We start from the raw sequence: 21,773 nt of genomic DNA, 5'->3' as shown, positions 1-21,773 counted from the left end.
GAGCGAGGGGAGGGCAGGAGCAGGCGGGACCAGCCCCACGGCCTGCCTCACACCTGCGCACCCCGCGGCCCGCCGCCGCTTCCCGGAGCCGCGGCCCACCCCCGCAGCCCCACACGCCCCCGCGCTGAGGGGAGGCCCCCGCCTCACCCCCGCCGCCCCCCGGCGGCCTGCCCGCACCCTGGGGCCCACCAGCCCGGCAGAGGCGGCCGCCTTCCCCCTCAGGGGGGACGCGAGCGGAGCCCCCGGGCCCCGCCGCCGCCTCACCCGCCGCCGCCTCACCCGCCGCTCGGCCCCCGCCGCCCCACACCGACGGCCGCTCGCGCATGCGCGCGGGGCTCCGCTTGCTCCTCTCTCTTGCCTCCCCCCCCCCCCCCCCCCCCCCCGTGACCCCCTCCCTCCGCGGCGCGCGTGCCCCGCAGCCCGCCCCGCACGCGCCGACGTCGCGCGCGCCCCCCGACGTCACGGCCCACGCGAGGCGGCCCGGGGGGAGAGGGGCTCCGGCGCGGCGGGTGCTCCCGTCCCCGCCGCTGGCGCCTCGGTTCGCTCCCGGAACGTCGCGGCAGCAGAAGCCGCGGTGCGGAGGTGGGCCGCGGCCTGGCTCGAGGGCCTCGTTCCCGCAGAGCGGGAGGCAGCCGGCCGGGTTCGCTGCCGGGGCGCGGGCAGGGCTCGGTGGGGGAATGCCCCGGCGCGCCTGGCTTATTCCGGCCCTGCGGCCAGCGTGCTGCATAACCTTAGGCGAGCTTCAATTTCCCTTCTCTTCTCGGCTGCTTAATTACTAAGAACCTCGAGTCTCGTGCCGTGATAAATAAGCCGAGACGACTGAAGTGGTTTACCGCCTGGTAAACAAACATAAATCCTCCCCCACTTCGCTTTGCGCCAAGCCGGGGCTTGTGGCGGCTGAGAAGTGGATGCGTGACCTAGCGGAGGAACAGGACGGACAACTTCCCCGTCGGCCTGCCCGCTGCTTCGGGGTCACCTTTCAGCCTGCACAACCCCTCAGCGGGTGGGACTTTCTCCTGGGCCCGGGTGCCCTGCCCCTCACGGGCTGAGCACCGTAGGCTCGCACGGCGAGCAGGCGGGGCGGTCCAGGGGCTTTCTGTCAGGAGCCCAGGGCCTGAGGGGCCGGCGCGGCCGTTCCTCTGCGTACCGCGGGCGGCGGGCCCCTTGCCAAACCCTCCAATGGATTCCGGCAGCTGCCGGCCTCCTGAGCAAGGCGTGAGAGCAGCCGGGGCCGTGACGTCCGAGCTGCTGGACAACACCCACCACCTCAGCAGAGCGCCCAGCTGGCATAGCCCGACCCGCGGTTTGAAGGGACACCCGTGGCGCTCCCCCCCATTCCATTGGTTTACACGACTGTCCGTGAAAAATTTCCTCTTTCTCATTGGCTAACCCGAGAGAATACCCACCCACCAGGGCGGGCCCTGCCCATCTGCCGCCGCGGCTTGGGCCCACACGGTCGCTGAAGTCTTCTTATCCGATTGGCCTTTAGAGATGTTTGTCATAAGGACCAGCTCTTCTATTGGATAGAAAGCACCGGGCGGGCCGAGCTGGCTCTGTTGTGTGCGTATATATAGAAAGTAAGTCGAGCTGGCAGTGGTTTCCCCATTGGCTTCGCGCGCTTCTCGGGGGCGTGGCCGTCCCTCATGATTAACAGCTACTCCGCCCGCTGTCGCCATGGCTACAGGCTAATCGCTCCGTTCCTCCGCCAGTGGTTGGCTGGCACCGCCTTGGCGGGCTGGGGGCGGGGCCGCCGCACCCCCCGGGGCGGAGGGGCGGGCCGGGGCAGGGAAGATGGCGGCGGCGGAACGGAGCCGATCCCCGATGGGGGGCTCCCCGGTGCCGGCCTGCATGTTCGCCCCGGAGCCCGGCTCCCCGGGCGGGGGCCCTCGCGTAGCGGCGGCTGCTTGTCCCCTCCGCGCTGCCTTCGACGCCGAGGACGGCGAGGCGCTCAACGGCGAGCCCGAGATCGACCTCACCAGTAAGGTAGGCCCAGCGGGGGGGCGGGCGGCGGCCAGCGCCGTCACCCTACCGGGCCCCGCGCCGCCCTCTCCCTGGCGGCCGCTTTGCCCGTGGGGCTGCTACCGGGCCCGGGCCGACAGCCGGGACCAGCCCCGCTTCTGGCCGCCGACCTCGTTTCAGGAGAGCGAGGAGCTGGGGGGCCCGCCGGCGTGGAGGGGTCCCCCGGGGGCTTCCCCGCGGGCTGGGCTGGGGTCCTGGGCGCTCTCCGGTGGCCCCGCCATCGCTGGGCCGGGCGGCAGAGCCCGCCGTGCCGTGGGGGGCAGCCGGGAGGGGAGCAGTAAGGTCGAGCTACGAGGAGCTGACAGCGGGCTGTGCCCTGGCCGGGGGCGGCGGCGCTGGCCTGCCTGCCCGCCCGGCTCCTTCCCCTCGGCGGCCCGGGAAGCGCCGGCGGCGGGTGTTGCATCTTCTCAGCAAGCGCCGGGTTTGAAGCTGACAGTTGCTTTAACGTCTCGCTCACGTTTTTCCTCTGTGCTCGTTCTCTGTAGTTACCTGCTGCCAGTTGTACTAGTTCCTGGGGCTTTGTTCACATTCTTAAAAGCAGGTCAGAGCTCATAACTTGAGCACGAGGGCTCAGTGACAAGGGTGCTTCGCTCTTGGAAACCGGGTTAAATCAACACCAAAAGGTTTGTTCGCCTTGTGCAGTTTCTTTCTAGGATCTAAGTGGCAAAACTTTGTGGTGGTATTATTTCTGTCAGAATCCATTCTGACTTCCATCTTGCAGGAAGGTACATTGTAGTAATACGTGCATGCCAGAGCCCGCCACAGACTACATTAGCTGCCTTTCCATGCTGTCTTCTACTTTTTCCCAGTTGGCTGATCTTTTTAACTTTATACCTTTTGCTGCCAAGGGTTTGATGTATTGAGATGCCATCTCCCACTCTAAAGTCTCCTGAAAACTTGGTTCGGTCCACTTGTAATTGTATGATGTAGAAGTCAGCATAGCTGGTGTTTCCTCCTGTTTTTCTGCCATCCCTCCTCTTCATGCTTCCAGCTGGAGTTGTTCCAAAGTCCTGGATTTTCTTGCCCTCTGTGGAGAAATGAAGAGAGAGGAATTGTGGTGTGTGGATGTGGAAACATTTGTTTTTGAGGGGGTGACTGGATATTATACAGTGTGGTACTGTATTAAAACAAATGTTATGAAGATGTCTTACAAGATGATAAAGAACAGAAATCACACCTGCACTATCTATTGAGCCACCTGTTCGTGCCTTAATGAGCTGGACAAGATTTTGGTACAGGATGCCAATATTGATCTGTGCTTTGTCTTGGACGTGGCTGATGTGGAAGAGGGCCCAGGATGATGCCAAGGGCTGTGTCACTGATTCTTGACAGCGAGGAACCTGACCAAAACTCTGACGAAGAGAGAGAAATGCTTTTCTCCCACAACCTCCATTTGTGTAGTCAACCTGTCTTCCATTCCTAGAAATCTGCAGGCACTACAGAGGTGATAGGTAAGCCTTTTTTTATGTTTATTACAAGTTATTTTCCCATATAGCAGTGTACACCTGCTATCTTTTCCCTAGACCTTTCATTTGTCTCCGTCTTGGGTGAGAACTAAGTCTATGAGCTCTGCCCCATCTCTCCAAATTACTGTCCCACTGTGCACTCAAAACAGCAATTGCATATGGTGAGAATGCAGTAGCTAATTGCCCCTGCCTTCCCTGATACCTCCATCTTTTCTGTCTTCCCAGTTGAATTGCTGCCGTCCAATTCCTGCTTCAGGTGATGATTTGCAGCGCAGTCAATTTGTTTGCTAGTTGCTGCTTCTGTCCTGGTCTGACCCAGCCCCTTGCTGTGTTACATACTTTTCTCCCAGTCCTCCCCCAGTGTGTTCATTGTAAGGCGTGCTCTTTTTAGAGAGGACCACTTTGGGATTCAGTTGTCAAGTGCACCTGTCTGCTGGTCAAGCAAACAGTTCTATTCATCAGCACAAACTCATTTATCGTGTTGATCTTAATGGGTGTTTATTTTCCTTTCAGTACTAACACACTGCAGTAGTAATCATCTTTCAGGTCAAAACCATATCACACAAGGCTATTAGTGAAGTTGATACTTATATTAGATCTACATTGGCAACAGAACATTAATAGCACTTGAACTATGTATGTCCACAGGACACTGAAAGCTAAATACGATGTTACAGAAGAGGTCTTTCCCCCAACTTCCCAATGGCTGGTAGTGGCCTTCCAGCCATCCAAAATATCAGGCTATGTTATTCCAATAAAGAGCAGCACTACATACCATGTAGTATTTGGTTTGCCCTTAATCTTTATAGTTTGCTGCCTCAGGGATATGGGATGCTTCTTTTATGAGGACTGTCTGTAGCAGTGCTGATATAACCTGAGCTCAATCTCACCGGTGTCTTGAAACTGCTGTTAATTAATACTATGGCCTCTTGCTTGCTGTTGGGCAGGGCAGAATGGCACAGTCCAACTTGTCCCCCTGGAGTAAACTCAGACAGCTGTAGCTATTACCCACCTCTGTTAAGTTAAGCCCAAAACTGAGGAAAGGTGGGAAAAGCCACCTCTCCCCAGAGACTGGGAAAGGACTTCAGAGATGGCATCTCAAACTTGTGAGATATATTTCCTTCTGCTGTCAGGAGTATAAAACAATAACTGGTTGTTACTTTTTTGCCCTATAGGAAATCTGAGGTTGCTAGACCCACATGGCTCCTACTGTTAACTGCTCAGTGCCTGGCAAAGTGGAAGGAACAAAAGTGAAAATTTTTGACTTTGTGAAAAATTCTGAAAAACATGAATACCTAGTGCAAGCATGGAGGGGATTGTTCAAAGGTGAAAAGCAAAAAAAAAAAAAAAAAAAAAAAAAAAAGCAGAGAGGCCAAGACGGAGGGCCTCTTTTTGACCAAGGAGATGGCAAAGAACAGGCTCCCTCTGTCCAGGAAGCTAGCTAAAGAGATCTTCAAAACAGCAAGTAAAGTCTTACAGTGACCTAGGAAACTGCAGAACTGGCTGGGGGCTGCAGGCTGCAGAAGCAGTCGCTAGAAATACTGAATGGCATTGGAAGGTGTGATCCATGAAAGCTGCTATTTGTTCTACACATCCTTCTCTTGATGTCTCACTTTATCAATATCAACTGTAAGCTTCATCAGCCCCAGGGCAGGCTTTGGAGGCAGTCTACCACTGGAACACCCTTCAGCAGCACCTTTGCATGGCAGTGAAAGAAGCAGTGTTTTGAGCTGATGTGTGTAGGTACTATGCTGTTTGAGCCCCCAGGTCTCCTGCCTGGTACCATGAAGAAAGGCTACTGCAAGCTGCTCGGCTGAAATGACCCCTGGTACTTTAGACAACACCCTGCCTACTCACACTGCTGAAACATTTGAACTCAGAAAAATAAAGCTGGTGATGAGACTTGAAGAAACTGAAGTTAGTGTGCCTCTACACTGGTGGCCCCTGATGTTTTATTGATCTTTATGCGTATGACAGCCTATTTAATAGATCTTCCCGAGTCCCTGACCTGTGCTGGTGCACTAGCCTAAACTGTGAGCCTGTCTGCTGTGTTTCCAGGAAATCCTGAAAGTGCTTGCTGGCCAAAACAAGCCCTACACATCAACGCACAGCCTTCCATTCCTGTCCTGATCAAGCCTCTGAACAGTTGCTGATCTCCTCCTCAATACATTTACATCCAGTTGTCTCCTTTAAGAAGAAAACAAAACCACAAGAAAAACTAATAAAGGCAAAACTCAGTCCTCTGTCGCATGAAATAGATTATGTGGCCTTCCACATCAGCGTGCTTTGCTACCCTTTGCAGACCATGCCAAGCATTTAAAAGGCTTAGGTAGGGCATGTGTCTAAAAGAGGCAGGTGAAGATGATTGTCTCTTGTAGCTCTCCGGCCCTTGCAGATACCTACATGCTTTGTGTGACCCTTAACTTTTGAGGAAAATGTTGCTTTGGCTGCCTTAAACCTTCTAACCAGCACTTGCTGTCTGTGCTGCAGTTTTCCAGATGCATGCATCGCTATAGTTTTGAAAGCTGCTTAAGCATTATTTATAGGGTTTTGCACTCCCTTACACTCCAGAATTCTAATAAAGGTCTTCATCAACCATGTAGTAGTAGTAGGTGGTAAAGGTAGTTCCTCCTTGAATACGTATTATGTTAGCTGTGCTAGCAAGTCAGGCTGTGTTAGTAGGGAATGTTGGGCGGGTTTGAAGATTTAGTCATTGTGAGCTGCTGTAAGCCATATGTGTTAGGCAAATCTAACACAGATTTCAGACTAGCTGTAGCGCATAGTGAAGGGAAGTACATCTTTCTGGGCATGATTTTGGAACGTGTATGTTAGGACAGCTAGTGGAAGTATGGATTTCACTGAGTGTTGTAGAGGGGCACAGGTGTGCCTACCCATAGGGCTATCAGTAGGTGGTAGCCTTTACAACTCCTACTAAAAGTGCCTTTTTAACAGAAACGCATATCTTGGTTGCAGCAACTATTAAGCTATGGTACCAGGTTGCTCAGCCACCAACAGACTTGTTACCGTGGAGGCAGCCAGAGAGCAGGTAGCCCATCAGTCCTGAATGGGTGATAAGGTTTCCTTGTTCTGCCTCTGTCCTGCCACCGTTGTAGCCACTCTGTGTGAGTGTCCTCAGCTGTATTGTATGAGCAACACAGGTTTTTGCCAGAAATGGTGCTACACCATTCTGTTCTAAGAAGAATCCTTCCTTCCAAGAGCACTGTCTCGTTGTCCTCATTTGTTGCTTTGTTTCTGTCCACTTTTTCTTTCTTTTGATGTCTCTGTAGGGAAGGGCAAAGGAAGTTGTGTTTGTTGCAATAACTGCAGTTAAAACTTGTTGGCAATGCAGCAGCGGGCTTGCAAAACTGCAGCTCTCCACTGGTGAAATGTCCAGATATGCTCGTACAAACTGCTTTGTATTTCTGCCTCTAAGCACTGTAATGTAAAGTACCTGAAGTTTTGTTAGGAGTTTAAAAATAAAGCTTATTCATGTTCTTTCCTTCCCCTCTGCCCCCTCAGAAAACAAAAGGGAACACCGAGTATGTGAAAGACTTATGAGATGCTCTAGGTGTGCTCTGTGGTGAGGTCTGGCTGTCCCGTCATGCTTTGGGGGAGCAGCAGCACTCTGTGCAGCACAGACTGTGGAGTACCCAGCTAAGAAATTACTTTGGAGAAGATATCTCTTCCCCTTTCAGTTATCCTTGCATGGCAACATGTATTACACAGAAGTAGAAGCGGGATGTTCACTTAAATGTGTCTTTTAAACTTTGGTTACTTCAAAATGAGGTGCTTGGTTATTCATATTTGCTTTGAAGTGTACCTTGCAACATAAATGAACTCTGAGCAAATAACCTTGTGTAGTGTCACAAGGAAACAGCTGTCAGCAAAGCTGGTTTTAAAAAAACAACAAACAAACCCAAACCACCAGAAAGCAGTCCTTGAAAAAGAGCCCTTCTTTCTCAATAAAGCACACAGATTGATTGTCCTTATAACTGAAGCTGGTTTTGAAATTGCTTGACATCTGCAAATGGATATTTAATCTTTTTTCCAGCTAGTGATGGTGAGTCCAACTTCAGAGCAGTATGACAGTTTGCTCCGGCAGATGTCAGAGAGAATTGATGAGGGATGTGGGGAGACCATCTATGTCATTGGTCAAGGATCAGGTGAGTATAGATTCCTCAGGAAAAAAACCAAAAAACATTAAAATGATTAGAAAAACCTAGTTCATCTAACTGGACTGCTGCTGAAGGTAGTGCTTACTTCTCCAGAATAACTTGGAAACCTCCACAAAGTATAGCAGAACATGTAGGACAAATTCTTTTATTTTATTCCTGCCAGCAGCTGTCTTATGTAACATATTTTTTGTATAAAATCATCCAAGTTCCTTTTTGGAAGTAAGGCATAAGTTGTCTAGGCACACCAGGAAACGATGAAGGATATGAAATTATAGTAACAGTTTTAGTACAGACGTCCTCGATGTCTGAGGGAGGTCTTTTTCTGTCTGGTTTCATTAAATTCTCCATTGTAAGTAACAGTATTTGTACTGTACAGGAATGTATTTGAGATACTTCAGATAGCTGAAATACCTGCTGCTGACTTTCTTTGTTAGTGTGCATTTGTACTATGGAGAGAAAGGTTTTCCTTTCCTCAGCATGAGGCCTTTATTTTTATGTTAACTTGGGTATGACTGCAGTCATTCGCCTTTGCAGATTTTAGCAGCTAGCATCGATTACCTCTTTTTCACAATTTGAATATATGCATCTGATGCTGGTATAGTAATATTGAACATGGCCTTGCTTTTGAAATTTCAGTTTCTTTTCTGAATGCAAAAAAATTGTCTATGGCTATCATAAAGCTGAAGGCATGTTTCAAATATATTAGCTATCTGCTGGATATCAAGTTGTTACAATCAACCATTCTACTAGTTACTATGTTTAAGGAAGAATACAAAACCCTAGTCATCACTGCCAAGGTTGGCTGAGATAATGTAGGGAGGGAGCTGCGTTACCTCAGAACAGTGTGCTTTTGGGGCTTTCCTGGTGTCTTGCAAAGCAGCCAACATAGAAGAGAGGACAGGATTAGATGGCCAGTGGTCGTGCAGCCAGTATCGCAGAGATAATGCTCTTGCCTCCCAGTGAGCTTCCCACATGTAGTCCAATTTCTTGGTATTTGGGATAACCACATCTGCAGCAGAGAACTAACAAGCTGGGCTAGTAACTGCTTTGTCTTCTAGGATACCCTGTGAGGGTGTTAACTGGTGGTTGTTGCAGTGATGTACTTGGATATAGGCATTTCTTTCTTACAAGTATGAGCTAAGACTTCTGACTTCATTTTGGATTGCTGCATAGTCAAGGAAGATGGGGATCTTTTCTGTGAATTGGAACCAGAAAAAAAATCTTTATAATGCTGTCCCAGTTGCTCCTTCTCATTCACTTCGAGTGTCTATGATTTTGATCATCATGGATACCCAACTCAGATGACTGAGAAGCTAGTGAAGACTGCCAGGAAGCTCACTGCTTCATCAGTAGTGATCCTTCTCTTTCTCACTTGGCCTTTACACCTCTCCTGGCCCCTACTTCTCATTCCCCTTCTATGACCCAAGACCCCAGCTGTGGTGCTTTTTGCTTTCCCCACCATCTCAACAGCTTCTCAGCCAGCTTATGAGTTGGGCTGGAAACCATCCAGCAAATCTACTTGTTGTAGAGATGTGCAGTAGTTAAAATGCTGCTTAGTTCATGCAAACTGCAGTTACTGCCTTCCAGCTGATGAGTCAGCTGTGCATATGCATGCACACACAGCAATAGCTTTGGACATCCAGGTGCGTGTGGCTCTGTACCTTGGTTTGTTGGGGTTTTTTTTAATCCACAGAGGAGATTCTGTCCTGAAGTCTGTGCAGCTTCTCAGCACCTGGGTTAGGAGAGAAGCTGAGAGCTGAGGTGGCCTTGGAACTGCGTAGATAGTTGCCACTGGCTTGCTCTGACTGTCAGCTCTTTGCTTGGGTGAGCTGTTCAGAGGCAGCGTGCCTTCTTGCTGTTTTCAGGCCTCGTGCTGTCAGCATTTCTTTCAAAGTGCCAGGACGAAGGCAGTGAGACATGCCAAAACCACTGTTTTAACTGGAGTATGTAGGGGCTAAAGAAATTGCTGTGCAGGCCAGACTTGCAGAAATTGTGTACCTAGGATGTGGTTTTATAAAATAAGCTGATTGTTTAAATTGGTCCCATGTTTACTGGTTAATTGCGGTGATACTTCAGTCAGAGCTTTCCTTTTGTTAATGCTTTTCCCTTTATTGCAATGCAAGAGGAGATGTTTTATCTGACTGAACGAAATCGCACGAAAAGTACTTTCAGCATGTGAAATAAGGGAATTAGACAGTCTTTTTTGCCAATCCATAAGTATTTGCTTGTAGAAATTGTGAAGTAAACTCCTCTAGATTAAAGATGGTGCTTTTCTAGTGTCTTTTAAGTCCTCTATGGGCTAAAGGCTTAAAGACTGTCCCTTTTTATTTTGGGCAAAGGGTGCTTATTCTGTTTACATGGCTGACGTCTCCAGTCTGCATAAAGTTCTGATCAGTGTGAAAATCCAGGCAGAATGCTGCTGCTGCTGACCATTGCAAGGTGGTGCTCACTGACTGTCCTTTGTCTCTTCAACATCACGCTAGATGGAACTGAATACGGTCTGAGTGAAGCAGACATGGAAGCATCCTATGCCACGTTGAAGAGCATGGCAGAGCAGATAGAGGCAGATGTGATCCTCCTGCGGGAGCACCAGGAGGCAGGGGGCAAGGTGCGCGACTACCTTGTTCGGAAACGTGTGGGTGACAACGACTTCCTGGAGGTCAGGTGAGGAGCCAGGTGGAGACAAAGTTAGTCAGCAGCCCAGCTGCATTTTTACCGTGTGAGCAGTCCATGATGCTGAGCCAGCAACGCTGATTCGAATCTGGGTGTTGTAGCTACCCAACAAAGGGAATTGAGCTTGACCACTCCTTGCTAATGAAATGGCCTTTTTGTTGTTGTTGCTGTCTCTTTTGTGTTTGTGGACATTTGCCTGTGTTTAGCTGAGAACTGTGAAGCTGTCTGGGTGACAGCTTCACAGTTTGGGGATCTTTTGTGTGCTGAATCCCAGTAGGGAGTCACATATGTGCATGTGTGTCTGTGTGTGTGCATATATGCACACTGCTGGGACACAGTAATTTTGATGAAGGGTTCAGTTCTATTCCAAGACTGTGGTGATCCAAGTCACCTTTTAATGCACATGAAATAGCTTGTGTAGCATGACTTGAGAGTCTGTCCAGACCTGGATATAATGGATTTCCAACATTTCCCAACAGCTATAATAGCCACCTTTATCAGAGGCAAGGAAGGAGATTGCTGCCTGAGAGGGTTTTCCCCTAAAATGTTTTATTGTTGTTTGAGCTTTTACTTTTCTGGGAACAGCAATTTCAATTTCTGTGCTCTCCCTAGGACCTGGTGCTATTGCAACATGAAGAGTATAGAAAAGCAGAGGTATTCTAGACCAAGTTGGGATTTAGTCTTTCTTTTAAACTGCCACAGTGTATATGTTGGATTGCAGAGACTAGCAGTTGGAAGAGAGAGATTCTGTATGGCATCAAGCAATGTCAGGTTCAGCTGACTGTGTTCTGGGCACCACTGACATGTTTCCACAGTCTTCCACATCCCAGTTCTCAGAGTCTGAGATCTCTGCTGTTAACTAATGACTGTGACAGAATCTCTGCTCTGCTTGTGAAGGTCTAACATTTTTTAATCTCTGTTTGAATGTTAGGGAGAAAAAGCTAGTTATTTGCAGGAGCAATGGTGTTTGGCATTTGGGGTTTTTTTTTGATCACTTGTTTGTTTCTTCAGTTACCATATTTTACCAGGTTCCTTTTACCTTTCCCCTCCAGGGTAGCAGTGGTTGGCAATGTGGACGCAGGAAAGAGCACGTTGCTGGGTGTCTTGACACATGGTGAACTAGACAATGGCCGAGGCTTTGCTCGGCAAAAGCTCTTCCGCCATAAACATGAGATTGAGTCCGGTCGCACCAGCAGCGTGGGCAATGACATTCTGGGCTTCGACAGTGAGGGCAATGTGGTGAACAAGCCTGACAGCCATGGTGGCAGCTTGGAATGGACAAAGATCTGTGAGAAATCCACCAAGGTCATTACTTTCATTGACCTGGCAGGTCATGAAAAGTACTTGAAAACCACCGTCTTTGGCATGACTGGCCATTTACCTGACTTCTGCATGCTTATGGTAGGTAGCAAGAAAGACGTACTGTACGGGGCTGTTCACAGCTTTAACAGCCTCGACTTCTTTCGTATTGCAAAGTCCCTGTGGGGTGGTGGAGGGAAGCAGCATGTCCCAGGGGTGGAGAGCAGAAGTCACTGTATCTCACCAGGACTCTTGAGGCAAGTGCCCTGGGACTGACACTCCCAGACAGGCCTAAGCTGTATGATTTTTGAAAACTGAAAGATTTCTAAATTCCAGAAAACCTATTTAAACCAAGGAGAAATGAGTCCTTAGTTAGTGTCCAACAGCATTTGAAATGCACTGGGTCTGCTCATACAGTCCCAGTGACATATCTACAATCTAATCACAGCCTACTGCATGTCTGGCACAAGACCTTCTCTGTAGCCCAGCAGGAGGAACATTTACATCCCTGTATCTTGTATCCCTGGTGTAGGTTGGCAGTAATGCTGGGATTGTTGGAATGACCAAGGAGCACTTGGGCCTGGCGCTTGCACTTAATGTTCCTGTCTTTGTTGTGGTGACCAAGATCGACATGTGCCCTGCCAACATCCTGCAAGGTGAGTCCAACCAGCTCTCTCCAGGGCTGTTTCTTACCTCTGTATGTCCTCTGCTTGAGTTGAGGAATTACTGCTGGAGAAAAGCGGCTTTATCTGCTTTTGACTGCATCTTAAACATCTTCCAGAAATCTCTTTTTTCCCTTGCCTGTTTTGTAGGCAGTTCACTCATAGTCACCATTTCAAAATTCCCTGAATTGGAGGACTCACCTGGGTAACCAGTAAAGTGTTTGCTACAGGGTTTTGCTTAGCTGAGCTCTAAGGGGAGAAGCGTATAGTTGGGTTTGTGCCTTTGCTTTCTTTCTGGGTATTTAAACCTGGAGGGAAAGCCTGGAAGTTCTCTTGAAAGCTGCTTTCCTCCTCGCCCATGGTTTGAGTGTGATCTTAAGCTTCAATCAAACTTATTGTCCAGCAGCTGTTAGGTGAAAGGGCAGCTGCTTTTTACATCCTGCTCACCTGGGCACTTCTCAAGATACACTGGTATAACTACAGCAGCTCCGTCCTGTGTCTGAACAACCAGTGCATAATAAACCATGGTTCAAAGCAGCTGCTTGTGGGCTATGGTAGCAGGACTGGACTAGACACAGGCGGGGATGGCAGTGAGCAGCAGGGGCTAGCAACATTTTTGCTCAGCAGCAGTTAAAGCAGCACCTCTAACCCCAGCAGTGTCCCTTTAACCTACGCTTGATGTTTTTTCAGGCTGTGATCAACTCTCACCTTTAACATTCTCTTGATGTGTTTCTCACACCTTCAGGAACATGCTGTGGTTAATGAGAGCAATGGTTTTTTTCGATAATCAGTCCTAAGAATCAGGAAAGTCAATGCTCCCGGTACTGTCCGTGGTTAGTTCATTATGTTTCAGGTAAACAGACGCATATGATCAGAAGATTATCTAAATGTGTCTGTAATAGATGTTCGGCAGATAAACTGAGGCCTGACTGTAAGATAATAACTGGGAAGGAAGGAGAGTCTTTGGCTCTGGGTGAGGAGAGAAGAGCTGCTTGTGGGAGAAGCCACTCCCATGTCCTCTTCTGTTTGTATTAAATAGACACAAGCTTTGACTCGTGTGTCTTTGAAGAGCAGATGGCATGATTAGATGTTTGTGTTTCTTTATCCAAAAACATTACTTTCCCCATAGGCAACAATTTGTTCACAAAAAACATCTAATTGGATGACAATCATAGCATATAAATGATTTGCTCTTTTAAGCCCATATTGGCCTTTTTTTTTTTTTTTTCTCACTGTAAGGCACTTTGCAGGAGGCTGATGCTAGTACATCAGGTAATGCCCCTGCTAGTTGATAGATATCAGGCTTAGAAAATAAATTGAAGAGAGGCAAAAGATTAAAGCTGGAAGCCATGAGATTCGTCCCAAAATATTTATTTCTGGATCTGGTCCACCTACACTGTCCTAGACTGTGATGGTGACCTTTACCTCTTACATGCTTCTCTAACATTCTAGGGCAGGTTGATTGCCAGGGAATGTCTGTTGAGGTTTGTTTGGTCAAAATTGATTTCTAATTCACATGTTCTCAAATATTTCAGTTCCTGAGTGCTGCTGGTTTTCTTTGAATTCAACATGAAAAATCCTTTATAGGAAGAGGAAATACCTTATAACTCCTTAAAGCTACTTAATGGACAGCTATAAAATGTCTACTTCACAGCATTGCACTTGCAGATGCAAACACTTATGTCTGTTCGTGTATGATGTCGCTTGGCAGCAGGCTAGCTGGCATGAAATGGAAGATGGAATGGCTCCAAAGTCCTACCTGGGCTGCAGCAAACTCATAGTCTCATTCACGCACCTTTAGCCATCTTCTCCTGTCTATTTGTGACAAGAACACCAGTCTCCCTTCAGGGAGAGACCCCACAAAAGCGATTTGTAAAGACGGGAGATGCTGCCCTAACAATATTCATTTCACCCTTTAAGAAACCCTGAAGCTGTTACAGCGACTGCTGAAGTCCCCAGGGTGCAGGAAGATTCCCGTGCTGGTTCAGAGCAAGGATGATGTCATTGTAACAGCCTCCAACTTCAGCTCAGAGAGGTAACGGGAGTAGAGGAGAGTCATTTCTCTTTCGATCCTATTTGGAGACTGGGTGAGAAGATTCAGAAGGAGAGTCCATTGTCTATAGATATGTGAAGGTTGCATTTGCCATGTGGTGTGTTGATTCCATAAGAATGTGTTGATTCTGAGCTTGACCTGCTTGTGTTCCCCTCTCTGAGACAGAAATGAGAGGCTGCTTCTGGGCAGTCTGCAGAAGATGGCAGGGTGTTCGGCTTCCTTCCATCCTGGAACCTTACACCTTTTCCTGAATGTCATTAGAAGGCAGAGGCAGTGTTGCAGGTTTTCAAACATGGGGTGTTGTTCATCTGACAGCTTGCCAGGCTCTCCCTTCCTAGCAGTATTGAATTCAGTCCCAAAATTTTGGATGTCTCCCTACATGTAGAATCCCAGGCAGGGAGGTGAACTAACTCCGTTTTCATCAATTTTCCTTTACAGAATGTGCCCGATTTTCCAGATTTCAAATGTCACTGGGGAGAACCTAGATTTGCTGAAGATGTTTCTTAATCTCTTGTCTCCACGGACCAGTTACAGGGAAGAAGAGCCAGCAGAATTCCAGATAGATGATACTTATTCTGTCCCAGTAAGTGGCCTATTATTTGGCAGAATTTTCTGTTCCTCCTTTTAGTTTGAAGAAGGTATCTTCCCTACCGAGGGGAGTTCTAGAGCTCTTCTGCTAGCATGGTCTTACTGTTTTTTCTTTTTTGGCATAGGGTGTAGGAACAGTTGTGTCTGGGACAACACTGAGGGGCCTAATCAAGCTCAATGACACCCTGCTGCTGGGGCCAGATCCCCTTGGCAACTTCCTCCCTATTGCTGTCAAGTCCATCCACCGCAAGAGAATGCCCGTCAAAGAAGTGCGGGGAGGCCAGACTGCCTCTTTCGCTTTGAAAAAGGTGAGATAATCTGCTCCAGGCCCACAGAACAGAAACCACCCTCCTAATTTTAGAGTGCTCTTGGAGTTCAGCTGCAGTGAGACTGCTTTTGCAAAGCCCAGCTACCTCATTTTGCAGTGGAATAAAATCCCATAGAACCTCTGTGGGTCCTATACCCTGGTTATTCCACCTGACAGCTGCTAGTGATAGCGGTGGGACGCAAGGTAATGAGGAGTGTTGCAGACATAACGAAATGGAAGCATTGGTCTCCTTTTGTGCTGGAACTGCATTAGTATCCTGGGCAGTATATGGATGCTGTTCCTCTCAGCTTGTAGGACCAGCAGCATGATTTGGGATTTAAAAATTACCAAATCTGATGTGATTCCTCCCACAAAAGCTTTCTGTCAGTAGAAGCTGCACTGATTTTAAGGGGATATAGTTTAAGCTACACCAAAATTCATGTGGTCAGGCTTATCACATTGTGTTAACAGACATCGTGATTTTGGAGAGATCATCTGCTTGGATAATGTGCAACTAGGATGTATGTTTTGATTTAAAGGATGAGTGAGTTAAAACTTCTCTGTTGGTGTCCAGCATTCCCACCACTTTAACTAAAGCTTCCTTAGAAACTTCAGCTGAAGTTGGGATTTTGAAACCTTTGCATAACATTGTTACATACTGCTAAACAGCTTCTGCTTTGCCTTTTGGTGAGCATAAGTTAGTATCTCTGAAATCCCTTAGGATCCTTCTGGATGCAGTCAGCCAGAGAAGCAAATTTATTCCCTGGAGAATCACGCTAAGGTTTTTTGTGTCGCTGCTTTTTAGATCAAGCGTTCTTCCATCCGGAAAGGCATGGTAATGGTGTCACCCCGCCTGAATCCACAAGCATCGTGGGAGTTTGAAGCAGAGATTCTGGTGCTTCATCACCCCACCACCATCAGCCCACGATATCAGGCCATGGGTATGTGTCTCAGCATTGCCTCGTCTTTATTTCCCGGTGGTAACAGTTTGTATCAGCTCTAGCCTGAGATAATTTTGCTCCCTTGTGGCTCTGTCAAACTGAATATAAGCTATAGTTCCTGGTTTTACCTTTCCCAGCAATGTGTTAGAGAGAGGGGAAGGAGCTGACGGAGGGAATAGGGAGGCTGTAGGTAAAAAGATGTGTGACTCCAAGTGTACTTGTAGCCTGCCTGAGCCAGAGCTCTGTGGTGCAAAGATTCTTCAGCTTCAAATGCTGATGTAAAGATGTGTTTTGGGTCCTGCCCTCTAGCCCAGCTGCTTGGTGTGTAGGATTCTGTTGGGGGTGCTTCAGGAAAGTTTCCATTTGAAGGCAGCTGTTCTAGTTTGATTGTGTTTTCTTTTTGAGGATTGAACAAAAGGAGCTGTGTGACCCGCATAGTCTTTGGTACACAGTAGATTTTTACATTGCTGACTCAGTGCTGTTAGCTGTAGGGTAGCAAGAGCTGCCTTACATGTCTCTCTGAAGCTTACTCCGCTGATGGTACTGGCTGTTGAAATCCTTTTACATTTGTATTTGCAGTGCATTGTGGCAGCATCCGTCAGACGGCCACGATTCTCAGCATGGACAAGGACTGCCTGCGGACGGGGGACAAAGCCACAGTGCACTTTCGCTTCATCAAAACCCCAGAATATTTGCATATAGACCAGCGGCTGGTCTTCCGTGAAGGCCGCACCAAAGCTGTGGGTACCATCACTAAGGTAAAGGCTGAAGTCTTGACTTTTTTTTGCCCATTAGCTACTTTCGGCACTGAGAAGCCAGCAGGAGAATCCAGATAGCTGTGGAAAATTGAGAGAAGAGACCGTCCTTCGATCACAAATGTCAGCCCTGACATGGGTTGTGGATGACCAGTGTGCTTTGTTGTGTGGTGGGTCTTCAGCTGGTGTGAATGAGAGAATGTGAAGGTGGGGGATGAGCCAGCTGCCTCCTGGTTCTTCAGGCTCAGTCTCTTTCTGACAGCTTGTAGCTGGTCTCTGAGTCATGTTGTGGAAGGTTGAGTGTCACCTCAGCCGAGTGACCCTTTCCACCCTGTAAGGGTTCTTGAGGGCAGCTCAGAGGCCTAGGTTTCTTTGAACAGCTGTTGCTGCATTCTTCTCGTGATGGCTATTGGTATCAAATCTCTTGAGGCTTTTTGTTAAAAAGCAGCATTGAACCTTGCCAGATTGGCCTAGCTATTTTAGTGCTCATTTTGGCCTCTCCCTTTGTAATCTGCAGTTACTTCAGACCACCAATAACTCACCAATGAACTCCAAGCCACAGCAGATCAAGATGCAGTCAACCAAGAAGGGAGCTGTTACGAAACGAGAGGATGGTGTTCCTCCAGCTGGGACGGCAGGTGGAGGCCCGCCAGCTGGAGACGAGGCCCCCTCAACAGCTGCAGCACCACTGACACCTACTGCCCTGCAACCATTGGTAAGTGAGGAAAATACGTCTGTCCTAGCTGTTTGCATCTTGGTTTCATCTGTTGGAGGAAGGGCACTCTAAAGCACAAGCATTATCCCCTCATACCCTTGAACTCACCTTGGGCCTCAATGTGTGACAGAAACAAATAGAAGCATCAGTAGTGTCACAGCAGAAACCAGAATTCTCTGATGCTCATGGCTGACCTTTCAGCAGCTAGCAGCTTAGGGTTCTGGGACAATTCAGGTTGGACCTCAGGAAGTGTCTAGTCTAACCTCCTGCTCTAAGTGGGATTAACTGTGAGGTCAGACCAGGTTGCTCAGGGTTTTATCCAGTCATGTCTTGAAAACCTCCAAGGTGGAAGACTGCACAACCTCCCTCAGCAACCCGTTTCACTGCTTGACTGTGCTTATAGTGAAGAAGTCTCTACATATACCCAGAAGCTGAACTACTGAAGCATCTAACAACCAGTCACAGAATGGGTTTCTACTGTCTGAATCAGAAGTAGAACATCCCTGCTCTAGGGAAATGACAACCTAAGTAGTAGTATTAGGCACTGGTCGTCTGCCTTGTCAAGGAGGGAGGATGGAGATGTCCAAGGAGAAAGAAAGGCTTATCTCTTTCTAGAGAAATTTATCCAGGTGGTTTTGTTGGTTAGGACTTCTCAGCTCAGCTTGTCCAAGAAAGGTACCTAGCTTTTCTGGGTCTGAAAGGAATGGAAACGCAATTCTAACTGCAGGCTTTGGGAGCTATTTCTCAGCTTTATTACTGATAGAAGAAAGGTCTTCTCCTTTTAGTGTACTTAGCTAGTAAGTGAAAGGTTCAGGAAGTGATTCTGTCAAGAGACCTGGTCAGTGTTCCCCCCTCTTAGTTCTAGCTATCTTCGTTGCCACTGGTCAAGTCTTGTCCTCTTGAGCCAGGCTGGCTGCTGAAAGAGGGCCCTCTGGCAGGGGTCCTCTGCCTTTGCATGTGCCTGTGGCTTCTTAATGATCCCCCATCTCCTCCTTGTCTTGTTGTAGCGTCACTGTGGTTGCAGGTAGTGCTCCCAGCTTGCTCTTTGTTTTGTCCCTCCCCCTGAGAGTTTGTGTTGCTTTTGTTCTTGCTTACCTCTGCCTCTCTCTCCTTGCTGTCTCCCCTCAGCCTGCACTGGATGAAGAGCCCCACATCCGTGAGGGCAATAAGGTATTTGGCTGCTTTAAAGGAGAACGGTGGTGGGCTTGCTGGCTTGAGGCTGGGAACAGTTACGTTAGCAAGGGAGCCCTGGTAGGGGGGTGGGGGGCTTTCCTTCCATTCTGCACAAAGCCAAGGGAGCCTGAGGCCTTGGTTTCTCAGATGCTGAGCCCCATGGCACTTGCTGACTCTCATGGGAGTGAAATGTTCAGAAAATTGGGAAATCAGGTCCTTTCCAGCTTGAAGGGCTGAACTTCATGGTATATCTGACTCCTCCTTCCTTCATGGTGTGTCTGTCCGCCTTCTCTCCTCCCTGCAGTGGTAGGAGGTTGCTCAGTCACAACTGCTGTCCTGCTGTCTGGGTGTGTATGTAATCCATCCGAACTCCTGCTGTGTTGATACTCTGATTCAGAGGTCACTGCACACTAAAGTGTCTCTTCTTGTTTTCAGTCAAAAGTCGGAGGAGGAGGCCGGCGACGTGGGGGTCAGCGCCATAAAGTGAAGTCTCAGGGAGCCTGTGTGACTCCTGCCAGTGGCTGCTGAATTTCTTACTCCTCCTCCCTCTGAGGAATTCCTCCCCTTCCCTTCATTTCTTATTCAAAAGATCCAGAGCAGCTTAAACCAAAACCCATCCCAGCTGATTGGCTGCAGAAGAATCGTCTCTCCTCGCTGAAGAAAGCGATGAAGAGCATAATTTATAAGCTAATGAAGGTGATAAGACACACAGAACTGAGTAACTGACACCTTCCTCCTCCCCCCATCGACACATTTTTGTACATCATGGGCTTAGTTTTTATTCTTAGTTTTTATTATATTTTGTGTGCATGAAGATGAGAGTCTGGATAGAACTGCAAAGAGCCAGTTAGCTGCCTCCCTCCTCCCTCACCCCTTTCTGTCCACAGGACTTGCTGCTCTCCTCCTATTTGCTGTCTCAGATCCAGGGATTAGCAAATGCCTGAAATTTCAGACTTGCAAAGGTTAAAACATGTTGTTAGGATGGCTCCATAGGGCATTGTTTCCTCACCACTGCAGCCCTGTGCCAAATATGTTTCTGGATTCCCTCCATCTTAAACTGTTCCTGAGTGGGTTTAATTTAGTGACTGAAGTTTGATAGAGATAGTAAGAAATTTCATTAGTTGGAAATCTAAGAGAGAAACAAATAGGAAAGCAGTTCTTGATGTTGAGGAATCCTATACTGAATATCCTTCTCAAATACGTTGATAGCACTTAAGATTTTAATTAGAGACAGAATGAAATGGGCAGTCATTTGCCCATCCTGTTCCACTTCCCATCATGCTGCTTTTTCTATTGTTTGTTCAGTGCGCAGTGGAGCAAATCTAACCTGCCTCTGAAGGCTGCAGCAGCTCAATTGACAGTATTAAGAATATAGTGCAGGAGCACTCGGTCCATCCCTTGAGCCAGGGAAAGCCTCACCTCGATGGACAGAGATCACAGGTGGTAATATACTTCTGAAACAGAGACACCAGGGAAACGTGACCTCCACTTGATTTTGTTTACTTCCAAGATTTCCCAAATCTTTTCTGGAACTCACTGGCCAAACTTTGCCATGGCAGAGGCAAGATTTGTCTTCTTCCCTCTTGGATGAAGAGGCCAAGGATGAATTAGTACTAAAATTATAGAAGTACTTTCAGGTTTGGAAGTACGTGGTAATTTTTCTGACTTGCATTTAATTTTTTTTAAGATTGTGGGGTTTTTTATGACAAATTCTGGCTTCTCCAGGAAGGCCCTGCAAGGACGGTGTGTAAATTAACTGTATTGTTACCATGCTTTTTAACTCTGCTTTGTGCAAGTGATCAACTCCGTGCTGATTTTGATGTCTCCTTCTAACACTGCCTCTTGGCTCTCATGAGGACAGGAGTGATCCTCTGCCAGCTTGTGGTGAGCTGTGGGAGCACTTTGAGGGAGGAGGTGGTATCCTCAGCAAATCGTTGCTCTCCCCAGCAGGTGTGGTCGGCCTCGGTTTCTTTGAGGGCTTCCTCCTCCAATGAAGGACTTTAATTAGAGGGAGACTGTAAAGTTTCTGTCCCTCCTTAGCGGGTTGTTCCTGTTTCTCACTCTGTGGCACCTGTGTGCAGTTCATTTCAGTTCACCTTGTGATTCAAGGTAGGCTTTCAAGCTGACAGAGCGACAGCAGGCTTAGTGGGGAGAGCGCATCTCCCGATGCCAGCACCAGCACTCCAAGAGCATTAAGTGGCATGGGAGAGGGGAGAAATGTGGTTTGGGGGGCGAGGGTACTTTGCCTTAGAGACTGCAGTGGCCTGAGTGTGGGTGGAAGGGGGAGGTCAGACAGTCCTTTCCAAGCTATGTGCCTAAATACCAGCACTCTTCTGGTGAGGGAGGAATTATAGGCGGCTACAACACTAATAGCACCCGCATTGTGAGGGGGTGTGAAGTGTGGCTAAGCAGGGCACAAGGGCCTGGTTGGTTTGTCTTCTGGCCCTGTAGCAGCATCGGACTGCATCTGATTTCACTGCCCTCTATTTCTGAGGGGAGCAGCGAGCTCCGGGCAGTATTCTCTTTCTCCATTCCTTGTGCTCCAAGTGAAGGAGACTGCTGAGACTGGAAGAAGGTTTACTTTAGTTTGTGCAAAGGAGGTGGTGTGATCTCTCTTTTGTGACCAGCATTCAAAGATCACTCAGGCTGGTGTGATCTATAAAATAAATTTTAAACAAGTTTGTTCCAAGTTAAAGTATGTCTTGTTGCTTTTTGTCCCTCTGGAAAATCAATGCTTGCCGCTTTAATGCCAGAAGCCAGACCAAGTGGGTTTGCCTGGCACCGGGCTCCTTTGCTGGCTATGAGGCTGCATTCATCGTGATGGCAGGGGAGGGCATGCCGTGCTGTAGGAGAGCTGCCGCTGAGCCTCTGCATAGCCCCTGACAGCTTTTACTCTAAGATTTAGTGCTTCTCAGTGGCAGAGTAGTGAAATCAGAACACTTGCATG

General features: G+C 48.3%; 1 protein-coding gene and 1 long non-coding RNA gene across 5 annotated transcripts; both read left to right on the top strand.

The window, feature by feature from the left end:
- Positions 1 to 1,769: 1,769 nt before the first annotated feature.
- On the top strand, positions 1,770 to 21,521 carry GTPBP1 (GTP binding protein 1). 4 transcript variants are annotated; one of them, XM_056339698.1, is made up of 14 exons: positions 1,843 to 1,983; positions 3,307 to 3,470; positions 7,537 to 7,648; positions 10,144 to 10,324; positions 11,386 to 11,734; positions 12,165 to 12,288; positions 14,215 to 14,329; positions 14,786 to 14,930; positions 15,061 to 15,243; positions 16,048 to 16,183; positions 16,763 to 16,941; positions 17,456 to 17,653; positions 18,782 to 18,823; positions 19,262 to 21,521. In XM_056339698.1, exons 3-14 carry the CDS (start codon positions 7,543 to 7,545, stop codon positions 19,352 to 19,354), a joined length of 1,851 nt encoding a protein of 616 aa, XP_056195673.1. In that variant the 5' UTR covers positions 1,843 to 1,983; positions 3,307 to 3,470; positions 7,537 to 7,542; the 3' UTR covers positions 19,355 to 21,521. The 4 variants fall into 4 exon arrangements, with proteins under 4 accessions (XP_056195670.1, XP_056195671.1, XP_056195673.1 ...); XM_056339697.1 differs by having other exon boundaries at positions 1,854 to 1,983; positions 3,011 to 3,470; XM_056339695.1 differs by lacking the exon at positions 3,307 to 3,470 and having other exon boundaries at positions 1,770 to 1,983.
- On the top strand, positions 3,477 to 6,980 carry LOC130149734 (uncharacterized). The gene is made up of 2 exons (XR_008821995.1): positions 3,477 to 3,646; positions 4,661 to 6,980. It is a non-coding gene; the product is annotated as an uncharacterized LOC130149734 (long non-coding RNA).
- Positions 21,522 to 21,773: the final 252 nt, after the last annotated feature.

The sequence above is a fragment of the Falco biarmicus genome, chromosome 5 (assembly GCF_023638135.1).
Source record: "Falco biarmicus isolate bFalBia1 chromosome 5, bFalBia1.pri, whole genome shotgun sequence".
NCBI classification, from domain to species: Eukaryota; Metazoa; Chordata; class Aves; order Falconiformes; family Falconidae; genus Falco; species Falco biarmicus.
The sequence above is the reverse complement of the archived record's forward strand: the minus strand, read 5'-3'. Positions and strand labels throughout refer to the sequence as shown.

What these genes read in the sequence shown, in the direction of transcription:
- GTPBP1 (XM_056339695.1), top strand. Translation starts at nt 1,792, where the DNA reads ATGGCGGCGGCGGAACGGAGCCGATCCCCGATGGGGGGCTCCCCGGTG. An exon ending in AACGACTTCCTGGAGGTCAG is followed by an intron (nt 10,325 to 11,385) that starts GTGAGGAGCCAG and finishes TTTCCCCTCCAG; the next exon opens with GGTAGCAGTGGTTGGCAATG. An exon ending in CTGACTTCTGCATGCTTATG is followed by an intron (nt 11,735 to 12,164) that starts GTAGGTAGCAAG and finishes TCCCTGGTGTAG; the next exon opens with GTTGGCAGTAATGCTGGGAT.